This window comes from Pelmatolapia mariae, linkage group LG17 (genome assembly GCF_036321145.2).
Source record: "Pelmatolapia mariae isolate MD_Pm_ZW linkage group LG17, Pm_UMD_F_2, whole genome shotgun sequence".
NCBI classification, from domain to species: Eukaryota; Metazoa; Chordata; class Actinopteri; order Cichliformes; family Cichlidae; genus Pelmatolapia; species Pelmatolapia mariae.
In genome coordinates this window covers 22,177,922-22,190,156 of record NC_086242.1, presented here as the reverse complement: position 1 = coordinate 22,190,156, position 12,235 = coordinate 22,177,922, and the positions used below count along the sequence as shown (strand labels likewise).

The window sequence follows — 12,235 nt, the reverse complement described above, 5'->3', positions numbered from 1 at the left end:
TTTATCCAGCACAAAATTACTGCAGCTGATTGAATAAATATGAGACTGATCAATCATCGGGTACTGGGCGGCGTTGAGCTGGTGCACTGAGGTCTCTCTAAAGGCCTGGTCACTGACGATATGAAGAGCTGGTTTGGGAGCCTACAGCTGACATGTGTCATATGTTCAAACATTACCGCAGTTATTGTTTGACAGCTTTAGAAACCAACTGGTGAACAAAGTGGAGAATTTACAGCTGTCAGTTTGTTGAGGAGCAAAAAAACTGCATGCTCACTGACTAAAGAATTGTCAATTACAAGTCCTCAGAAAAATGCATTACCCCCAAAACTATGTTTTTATTCAGCATGACCCCAAAATCAGTGACTGAGCCGTGAACTCGTCAAGGAAGTGGTTCCCTGGCCTAGCCCCTCGGTTCAATAGAAAAAAAAAGCAGATTTAGCTCCACCCCCTTTAAGACACTTTTCTTCTGATTGGCAGTCTGCTACAGCCAGGATGTGACAAGCAGGTGGGTGTACCTGAGATGACCATATAAGGAGATCACCCCTCTGTGACATCACAGATCCAAGAGTAAAAAAAAACAAAACAGTATTTCTGAGCAGTCTGAGCTTTTGGCTCACAGGGATTTCTATTCATACACCAACCTGATCTGTGTTTACTGTGAACATCCACCTTTAGAACAGGAAACATATGACAAGAAAACAAAGAAAGCTGCTTTGTGAGCGCCTCAGTGACAGCAGTCAGATATTTACGGCTCTAGCCGAAATTTTAATCTTCTAATTTAATCTACTGTTGAATTTGTCTAGAATATGTAAAAAGCTTTATTCCTAACCCCACAGCCCCAAGTGACATCATCAGTGTCCTTGTGTTTACTTGTACTTCATTAGAAAAAATAAAGCATCTTTGAAGCAGGTAGTGTTTAAGCTTTGGTTTCCTGTTGGTAAATGTGATTTATCTGCTGTCATTAGTGTGATCTAAAGACTGATTAAGTCTTTTTTCGCTGTAGTCGAATGTTTGAGCTGAGGCTCCTTCACCCACTGGGACAAAATTCAAAACAGCTTCTGCATAAAAACCCAACAGAGTATTTGAAGGGGGTGACTCTGTGTCAACGGGTGCCTTTTTTTCACTCTCTGGGCTCCTCATTCTGGCTGAGAGAGAGAGGGAAATCAATAGATCTCAGTCGGCTCATTGATCATTTGGTCTTTGGAGACTACTGTGGTTGGCTGTTTTGGTCTTTAACAACAATCAACCTCTGCTCATCCACACAGGCAGGAGAGATGAGTGTGGCGTAGACAGACTGTGTCATCACAGCAACACTAATGAAGTTCTGACAGTTTAAAAGCACACAAACACCCAAAGATACCATCTTTTAATGCCAGGAACAAGATGATGATAAACGCTGTGATGACTTACAATACGACTGGTTACCCACAGACTCTTCTTCCTATTTTACATCCCTGAGGGCAAAACTGGTTTTACTGTTAGTATCTTTAAATGTTTTTTAGACAGAAATAGGAAAAAGGCTTGGTTCCTTGGATACAAAAAATCCATAATAACCTTTCAGCATGTAGTAATTTATCTAATCAGAGCTCTTTACTGAGCAGGTCAGAGAGAAGAAGTCCAGATAGAAGCATGTGGTTCCAACATGAACGAGAACAATAACCTAAAAATGTTAATCTGTTGCGTAAAAGGCAAAACCTGCAGTTCCTCTAGCATCCACTAGAGACCACTAGAGAAAATGTTAAAACTTCACAGCAGAGATAAATAGCGTGATGTAACTTACCTGTTTGAGTTGTATTAAGGCTTAAAGTTTGCGTTATTAGTGGTGTGGCCTCTTTGACTGACACGTGGACAGAGTCTCTGAGCTGGACCTCTAAGCTGTGTTTGTGCTGTTGGAGCATTTTTAATGACATTATTTGACCAATAATATGGCTGCTGTGAGGTTACTGTGCTAACAGACTGTCCAAGATGTCTGTGAATGAAATGCTGGGATTTTATTTCGATGTTACTGAGCACTAATTAGCAGACATCTGAGTCTGTGTAATTAATAACCAAATTAGCTAGGATTAGCTTATAACTCAACCCTCTTTCTCTATTTAAAAGGTTATGAAGGGTAAAACTATCCACAAAGGCCAAAATTCATGTTTATTTGTGTTGCAAAGACATTTTAACAAGCGAGTCTGTGAGCCAGCCTCTAGTGGGCATCACAGGAAATGCAGTGTTCTGTTTTGAGGTTTTGGTTTTGTTCAGTCACAACCAAAAAAACTTTCCTATGAAGTGAAATGTGGAAATCATGTCGTACTTTTACGTTTTACATGTTAGCAGAGCAACAACGGCATGAAGGTCTGCCATGGGCATGAAATCCAGTTGTTTCAGCCTGAGTCATAGTGGTGAACCGACCAAACGAGTGTTTATTAAGCTCGCCTCAGCCACTCATAGCCATAACTAGTGAAACTAACTGGAAACACTAACTCCATCTCTGAATACACAGTTATCTCAGCTGAATCCTCACATCTGTCTCACCATCTGTGGGATGTTTTCAATTACTGCTTTTCTAAATCCAGACTAACGATGCTCCACTACTTCTGAGAGAGACAGATATTTGAGATGTAAGTCAGGTTTTAGCTCCCGTGTGAAAGCAAACCTGACGTCCAGAAAAGGAGAGGATGTTTCTGAGAGTGTTGCGCTCTCTCGCTCCGCTAAGAGGCTTATCTCATGCAGCATGTAACAGCGAGAGAACAACAAGGAGCCAGTGGCGAAATAAAACACAAATCTGGATTGAATCATCAAGCCACCGGAGTGATCGAGCATCACTCAACCTGCAGAGAGAGAGAGAGAGAGAGAGAGAGAGAGAGATGAAACCATAGAAACATGCCACGTAGCCACAGGCTGCACCACATGACCAAAAGTATGTAGACACCTGAGTCGCTGCTGGATGGAGTTCAGGTCAGGACATCAAACGGTTTCCCAAAGTGAAAGGTTTTCAGCAGGAGGGTTGAACTCAGACACGACAGTCCTGCTGGACATCCTCGCGCTGCTCTTTGGCTCCATTACACATGCGTCTAATCTTTTAGCTTAAGTTCTGCAAATAAACCCCTAAAGTCTGACGACCACATGCTAAAACTGTCCACACTCATGGCTAAGAAGGATCAAGCTTCCGCAGTCTGTCCACACAAATGTGTCACTTTTGCTGCACCTCGCGTCTACGTTTCTCCACCATCTCCAGAGATGGGCTCTGGAAATGCTGCTGAATCTTGGCATCTTGCCCCAGAGGGGAGGGACAAATATCTCCACAGAATCCAGCCGAGGAGGTTCACCTGCCCAGAAGCTGTTGACCCGTTAAGAACTGCTGACCCATTAAGACCTGACATAGATACAATCCCAAAGCATGTGCAAGTACAACAAAGACTTTCTTATGCAGTTTTAAAAACACATAACCAATAAAGAAACTCTAGCCATTTAAAACAAGTCTGAACTTTTAGATTTTCAAGAGCAGGGAGCTTTGATCTTTCATCAGCTGTGGGTAGCTTCCTCAGTAGATGTGATGAGGTGAGGAGCTCATAGTAGAACCCAGAGCTCCTCCACCTCAAGACGAGACAGCTGAGGTGCTTCACCAGGATTGGTCCAACGAAGAGGAGACCTCTTCGTTCGACACAGGACACCCTGGAAAGACTCTCAGCTGACCTGTGACCTCTCTGAGGAGCTGGAGAGGGTGGCTGTGAGGGGGAAGTGTGGGTGTCTGGGTCTGCTTGGACCTCTTCCTTGTGGTCACATCTGGCTCCATTAAAACTACACAGTGGCCATAGTTTATATACAGTCTTTGCTTTCTCTTTATAACGTTATCACTCGCTATGACGTCAGTGCATGCTGCTGACGCCAAACCAGCTGAAAGCAGACTTGTTGTCGACAGAGTTATGTGCAGACGTGCCTAACCTGATGGCCACACAGGTGTCCACACACTTTTGGCCATGTCGCTGAGCGCGTGTGTTGTGATTTTGGTGAACTGAGCCTTTATCGTAGAAAGTTCCAGGGTTGTTTGGGCTTTTGCAGTGAAGATGAGAAGAGTGGGAGGTGAAGGGTGAGAAGGAGGGCAGGCTGGGGTGAGGTGGGCGATAAAAGAGGCAGAGGGGGAGGAGGGAGGACAGATGAAGCGCTTACAGAACGAAAGCGGTTGCGTTTAAACTCAACAGTTTCTCAGCACACAGCGAGCAGCGCCTCCTCCTCTTCTTCCCCCTCCTTCATCCTCCGTGCATCCATCCTCCTCCTCCTCCGTTCCTCCTCTCCATGCCGGCGGAGGTCTCCGCGGGGCTGCCATGGCGAAGATCCGGGTGTCGTACGAGTACTCCGAGGCCGAGGACAAGAGCATCCGGCTGGGCTTGTTCCTGATCGCCTGCGGGATCCTCAGCCTCTTCATCCTGGGCTTCTGCTGGCTCAGCCCGACCCTGCAGAGCCTCCAGAGCAAGCCGGCCAACTGCACGGTGAGCCCGGCTGCCAGCTCCGAGCTGCCACCGCCGCTGCTGCCGGAGCCGCCGCCGTACAAGGAGGTGTAGTAGATGTAGTAGTAGTAGTCAGGTTAGTGGTAGTATTAGTTAAAATACACACTGAACCCGACTTTTCTTGTCGTTTGTTGTCGGGGTTCACGCTGTGCTGGTTTTCAGAGGTGTGTTTATGTGGAAGTAGTTTTAGTGAGGACTGCTGCTACCACACTTACTGTAGTACTGCTACTGCACTCAGTACACGCTACAGTTAAATACTTTTGATATCACACAATGCATTTCTAGGGCAGGCTTTGACTGTCTATAGTACTTCACCGTAAAATATTATTTTAGCACGCAGCCTATTAATAGTTCTCCTATAAAAAGAAAAAAATAACTTGCAGCCTACTGCAGGATACTGAGAGCTGTTAAGGATTTCAGCATTTCGCAGGAACTGCTGACACAACTAGGACTTTAACTGATTAATTACACGCAGTAAAAGTACATCAATCACAAGTACTGAAAAATAGTACTTGTAGTGTTGCTATAAGGCGTACTAACACTCAGCGGCAGCAGGGCGGCTTTACCTGGAGCCTAAATTAGTGATGTGACTGTGTAAGTGTGTTATTATTAGCTGTGGTATTAGTGGTTGATAAAAGAGAGGAGTGCTTCAGTGTTAGTAAAATAATAAGTGAAGTCAGGACCAAAATAAATACAGTTTTTAACATAATACTGACATTATTTTCTTCATATGTGCACTCGTCTGCTTTCAGCTCAGTGTGGGAGTCTTTCTTGCACTTATTTCCAGTCTCCTTAGTTTCTCCTCACACACGGAGTGGAGTAGACACATTAATCCAACTCACCACTGCACGTATGTCACCATGAGCTCAATAAAAGTGAGAAACACCTCCAGGCTGCCAACGCTCTGTTAGCTCTCCCGTTGCTGATGGTGGAGTAAACATTTCCATCGATACTCAGTATCCAGATTTTTGAGTCAGGATCGGGACACGTCGGCATGATTGGATATTTTATAAAGTATTAATGTTGATTCAGACAAAAAAAAAGTATTTAAGGGAAAATAATGTTGATTCCTGTGGATCTGGGTCCAGTATTTGCATTTTTTTCTGTTTTTATTCATGTGAACTTAATGAATTCACAGCTTTTTGAAATTCTATGCATTAATTGGACAAAGCTGCAGCTTTACTTATAGGTGAAAGGATCCACTTGCCTCTTTTGTTATGCTGCTGTTTTTAGGAAAGTCCAAATTGTTTACAAGAAAGTCACTGACATATTTACTCTAGTGTATTAGAAACTGTCCTATTTCTGTCCTGTCTGTACTTTTAACCATATGTTGCACTGACACACTGACAAGAAGCACCATGTCAAAGAATTCCTGGTGTGATTTCTGTGAGTTTGACTCAGATTATCTGTGCTAATCTCCTTCAGCCACTCGAGAAGTGTCCAGTAATAACTGAGGGCAAACTCTAATGCAGATCAGTTATCAGACGTTGATGGACAGTGAGGGCGATCCCGCCGGTCTGACCGAGGTGATCTGACACAAACTGTCAGTCGTCTGTCAGTGAACGCGGCCCTCGCTGTTGTTTCTAAATTAAAGTCACCCTGACAGCTGAGTCTAACATCTGTAGTCCAGATTCTATGTTAGTCTGAGGTTTTGCTAGCTTTAACCTCACAGGTAACACGCTATGGTTCTAGTTTAAGCCTCAAATTTGGAAAATGCTGGCTGGATACCCAGCGGTCAGACATTTTTCATCCCCCAGAGGATTATTTTTAACTTTCGGTATTTTCTCTTCCATTTCCTGGAAACCATCGTCATAACTCTCTAAAACTACTTGGTATTAGTTGGTATTTAGCTGTAAATTACAAGAATATCACAGAGAAAGTCCTCCACATGGGATATTGAGAAAGAATGACATTGTTATATTTGTGTTTTTCACAAAGAAAATACGTATTAATGCATTAGAAAAGCTAAATATTGCACTTAAACTGATCTTTCTTTCTTTTTTTCAAAGGTAACCTGCACAGCTGAAGTTTTACTCCTGCTTTATGCTTGGAAAGTTCCTAATCTGTAGTAGAAGGAGTTCTAGAAAAAACCCTAATATACCACTTGTAAAATCTGCAGTTTTCTCTGGTTCATGCAGTGTAGACACAGAAAGAAAAGCATAACTCAACCTTAGTTGAACTTCAATTTCAGTGACTGTCTGTGCAGAATTAGAACATTTTAAGGTGCGACCTACATTTCTAGTAATGTTATGTTGACCTCGTCATTGTGTTGTTTTGATGTCGATGTTTCTAGTGGATCCAACCAGTTACAAACAAAGTTCTGTAAGATTCTTTAACCCTTCCATTGTGGGAATCCATGTTTTTGGATGGACCTTGCAGTGATGATGGTTATTTGTCCTGCCAGATTGATGGACCACGGCCAAAATTAAAGCCTCGTTAAGCTTTTAGTCAGAGAAAGAAGGCTGACTTGTTGCTGTTAACTATTCAGTTCAGTTCAGTTCAATTCAATTCAATTTTATTTATATAATGCCAAATCACAAGCTTAAAAGCTAGATTGACAAAAGCTTATAAGATTAACAATCATTTAAGAATCTACTTTTATTTCTAGAGAGGAACTTGGTTCTACATAATGTTTCTTGAGATTGTTTATCTTCACCAAACCCATTTCTCAGGGAGTAAGACTTTCAGATGCAGAGGAACTTTTAGAATGGAACTACAGGTTAATCAAACAGATATTCAGTGATTTAAAAATCCGATGTTCTCAAATATTGTCCGGTATTGTTTTTTTCTTTATGACACACAAAACATAAACAGGCTTCTCTGATAATTGTTATGTGTAGATATTTATTTAAGTTCCAACACATGTTATTAGCAGGGAAGTTCCTAAGTGCCCTCTGGTGGACAAAGACAGCGATACGTATAATGTTTTTGAAGGGTGTTTTTTTCCCTTTTTAAATTTCGGCTGTTAGCCAATAATATCGTCCTGCTTATAAATTGGTCGGGCTCAAGGTGGAACTTGGAGTGCTTCGTGCTGTTTTACAGTATTTTGAGCTTCACAGGAAATCTTTTGATAGAAGGGCAAGTTCAAATCCTTTTAAGCCTTTATCTAGAGGAAGACACCCAGTAGGAATTTGAAACGATGAGCTTCAATGAGTCAACATTTTGTCAAGTCCGTCATCATTTTGTTGCTTTTTTGATGCTTCAACTGACTAATTTACCTGCAGCTGCATCTTGGTAACTTCTAAAGCTATTTTGCATTGTCTTGTTGCTGAATAGGAGGCCACCGCTGTGCAATCATGAGGGATGATTGCTGTGAGAAGAAGGCAATATAATTACTTTGTGAGATATTTTTACTGATAGGGAGACGAACTTCCGTCTATTACCCTCAGTCTTAACAAAGTCCACTGCCATCAAAAACATATTGAGAAAACACAAGCAGCCAATCAGTTTTTCTAGTTTCAGTTTTTTGTTCATGTAGCGAATCCATCTATTATTTTCAGGAGAATCTTTTTTGCTCACAGACGGTGTCTCTGAATCTCCTTCCAGACATCTGAGTTGTTTCATTTTTAAACTTTTTCTTCGATTCATATGCAGCAGGTCGGTCTGGTGTTCTGCTCACTGGCAGCTGTTTCCCCAGTTGGTAAAGCCAATCAGCATTCTCCTGCATCGGAGCCAGAGAACCAGTGACAGAAAAATGGCAACAAGCCTGAATGAGATCAAGACAGCTGTGCAGGTTTTGTACGTTGAATTCCCCAAATAACAACTCGTAAATCTCAGTGTTTCTTCAGATATCCTGGTCACGGATTCTCCGTCTTTAAAATGGATAAATTAGATTGAATGAATCAATATTTCCATTTAGAGCTCCTGCTGCTCTCAGCATACAAAATTACCCTTTAAAAAACTTCTCGTTGGGTTCAAACATTCCTCTTCTTGCTGTACATGGCAGAAGAAAAAAACATGACCATTAGTTTTGACAGAAACTAAAACATATTGTTTGAAATCACAGCTCCAAGCAGCCTGAGGCCTTTTCTGATTGAGTTAGTCATTTATTTAGATTTTTGTTGTCAGCGTCCACCTTTAGCTGCTTCGGTTCGCTCGTGCTGCATCACTTTCCGCTCTGGATCGTTAAAAGTGTTTTTGCACAGCGTTTTGAAGCCACCGGGACTTCTCATGGTATAAATTACAGGCAGCCACAGCCTGCACTCCCAGCTGTTTACTGTGGATGATGAATTCATACCGACCTGATTTATTTGGCTGTTAGCTTATTGCATCATTTTGGAATAATGTTCATGCATTATGGAGACTGGAAGTCCAAAGTCATGTGGCAGAGAGCACGTCTGCTCCGTCATTCACTAATCCATCGCTTAATAACACATCAATCACGATGCTTGGACATTATTGCAGCTCTGTGACCTCTTGAGTGATGAAGCGGTCTGACTTTTATCAGATCTGCAAAGACTGACTGATTATTTTTCATGGACATTGATATTTATTTTCATGCCCGAGGTCGTTGTTTGAGTCCAGTAATGAGCCGGTAGACAAGTTGCCGTCATCGCTCATCATTAACATCCAGACATATAAAAGATTTAGACTGTACTCTGTGTCCACACATTTTTAAAAGCTGCATGAACAAAAGTTCCCACAGATATAAGCGTTTACTAAAAACTGACGTTGACTGAGTCTCAAGATGCAGCAATGAGAGCTGCTGCTCCCACTGCAAGGATGTGGACTCCGTCAGAGGCTGTGCGGAAAGCACAGATATAGTTGGACACGTTCAGCAGGAAAGGGCAGGACTTGGATTTGGGACAAGTTGAGCAATGTGGCACAAGTCCATCTCACATGCTGGGCCAGTGAACCAACTGGGAAAAACTGAAACATCACAAGCTCAACTGGAAGGATCTCTGGAAAATGGAAGGAAGCAGACTCAGCTTTATAATCAGAAGCACCTACAATATCCTCCCTACAGCCCAAAACGTCCATTAGTGAAGTGGAGACGACCATATGTATGCTCTCTGCCAAACTCCAGCAACTCTAAGGCAAAAAAAGCCTGTCCCAAGGCCGCAACACCTAGAAATGTACAACTTCCACAACCAGGTCCTGCAACAACTGGTGATTATCTCATAAGGAAGGAGAACTGACACCAATGCCCTCGCTCCTACAGTGGTCTGAATACCAAGCCTCATTCCCTTCATGAGAGCAGGAGAACTTCTTGTGAAGTCATCGGCAAGAGTAAGCATGACCCTGGAAGATGCAGGTCAACCCTGATCACACTGGTCTTTCTGATAGGAATAATAACTAATCTCAGGCCAGACCTCATGTTGCGATCAGCTTTGCAGAAGATATTAGACATTCTGGAACTAATGGTACTTTGGGAATCTGGAGTTGAAGAGCCATATGAACGGGAAAGCTTGTCATAATAGCAGCTCAGGCAGAACCTTGCTGTGGAGGTTGAGTGTAGAGGGCTTATTGTCAAGACCAAAACTCCTGAAGAGGATGGGAGTGCGAGGGCACTGAGTGAAGTAGTGACTGGTTGTGGATCAAGAAAAAGGATGCCAGGTGTCATGTTGAGCCCTCTGGAGGTATTGTGGAAATAAAATCAATGAAATACTGAGGATGGAAGATGCCCATCTGATGACCCTAATGAAGCAGTTACTGCTCACCCACTAAGAACCCCAGGCAGGAAGCAGCGCTGATTACTCAAAGGATTGAACCATCAAGTCCTATAAGCTCCACTGAGTCAGAGTTCCTGTATTTGTTTTTAAATCCTTAAATGGTCTTTACCCCGAGCTCTCAGGTCATCTAACCAACTGCTGCTACATATACAGAAATCTAAGTGGAAACTCAGAGGGGACAGAATTCTCTATCGCTGCCCCGAGGTTATAGAATAAACTGTCTTTGCATGTTAAACAGTCACCTCAACAGTCCATTTTTAAAACTCATCTTAAACACATTTTTCCTCCCAGGCCTTCAAACCAGCATGATACATTCAAATCATTTTATTTTTACCTTAATCCAACCTTCGTTTAAAAACCCAAACAAAATATTCAAATTTACCTCACAGAAAATCGGACAATTAGCAAATATTTATATTTCAAATAAAATTACCAGTAAAAAATGTTATTTTTCAACGAATCAGCTATCGGAATCGGCGCAGTCCACTAACATATCCATCACTAATCGTGTGCTCCCCCTCTTGCAGGTGGTGTCGGTGTTGCGTCCGGAGGAGATGTTCGAGTGCGTGTTCACATGTGGAGCAGACTGTAAGGGAACGTCGCTCTACCCCTGCCTGCAGATCTTTGTCAACAACTCCGAGTCCAACTCTGTGGCTCTGCTGCACTTTGATGAGCAGCAGCTGGTCCTCAACCCAAAGGTAACGACACCTCGTTTTACCGTGTGACGTGAAGGCGTGAGCGGCATGTTTTTTATAATGTTTTTCTTCATCAGTTAGGCTCTGATGATGCTGAGCTGCTGTCCTGATAGTCCAAACTACTTTGGATCCGCTGTTTGGTCATTAAAACAGAGACGCTCATCATGTTTCAGCGCTAAAGAGGATTTTATTGAACCTGTTTATTTCTTTCATTTACTTTTTTAATTAGCCCTCACATCAGATAAGCTGCATTCTCCAGTTTTAAGCATTTAATGTCAGCTAATTGATTCATTGATTAATCCTTTCAGCACATATGACAGCTCATTCTGTGGATGAAGTAGTTTATTAAAAAATCAGCTGTTCCAGCTCTTATATCAGACAAATCAACAGCCAGCCTTTTCTGAACATCATCTTTGTGCAAATTAATTAGGTTAGTTTTATTAACAGCTGATCATCCATAAGGTGTGATCAGAACGTTTGGGGAATGAACAATAAGAATAATAATAATAATGTCATTTGCCCAAAGTCGTCTTCACCTTTGGAAGCATTGCTGCTTCTTTCAGATCACTTCCTGTTCACTTACTGCTAGCTATTGCTAATGTTTAGAACTGGGTCTTCTTCTACAGCCCAGAGAACAAACAGCAGGTTTCAGTAAAAAAGCTGTACAGTTTGCAGTCAGGACAGTTGTTCTTGTTCTTCGGTTTGTTTGTGTTTTTCAGGATTCGTTGGTTTGTCCAGATCTCCAGGCTCAAAGTCTCATATTTGACTGATGCCAGTGCTAGCTCTGTATTAAAGGCGGGCTTTTAAAGGCCAGTTTTACAGCCTTTACATGAAACTAATAAGCTTTGCACTGTGAATCAGTGTTGCTATTACACATCTGAATTGGGGCAGACCTGAAAACCAAGGCTGTTGGATTCAAAATGTCTGAATGATTATGGATGATAATCATCGTGTCATGAAATAACGCGTAAGCTCATATGAGTGCTTAAAATTTGATTTACCGGTCTCTCTTTTCACAGATCATTTATTTTAGTACAATACACCTCACCAGTTCATGAGACGGTGTGAGAGATTTCACTACAAGCTTAATTACTGACCCTTCATTTAGCATCACAATTAGTGAAGAGTGAAAAGCTTTAATTCCTGCTGCCAAATGTGGAGATTTACAGCAGCTCAAACTACAAAATATTAACAGTAAAGCTGCCAATTACTCAGAAATGAAGTACTCTGAGTACTCTACAGTGGTATTTGTACTGCATGAACACCCAGAAGTTGTAATATCTTGAGGCAAATGCAATAATCCGGGAAAGCTGATTCTGTTCACTGAGAACGCCGCCTCCGGATGAACACAAACAACTGTCTGAGTTTTAATGGC

The 12,235-nt window shown here is 42.2% G+C and overlaps 1 protein-coding gene across 2 annotated transcripts in view; it reads left to right on the top strand.

The window, feature by feature from the left end:
• Positions 1 to 3,936: 3,936 nt before the first annotated feature.
• Positions 3,937 to 12,235, top strand: part of LOC134615662 (calcium-activated potassium channel subunit beta-4-like) — a 44,123-nt gene continuing 35,824 nt past the window's right edge. The window contains exons 1-2 of one of the 2 annotated variants that reach the window (XM_063460245.1): positions 3,937 to 4,541; positions 10,693 to 10,863. In XM_063460245.1, the coding sequence (XP_063316315.1) occupies positions 4,311 to 4,541; positions 10,693 to 10,863 (402 nt within the window). In that variant the 5' untranslated portion in view covers positions 3,937 to 4,310. The remainder of the gene's footprint in view (positions 4,542 to 10,692; positions 10,864 to 12,235) is intronic. The other variant, XM_063460246.1, reaches the window with a different exon arrangement.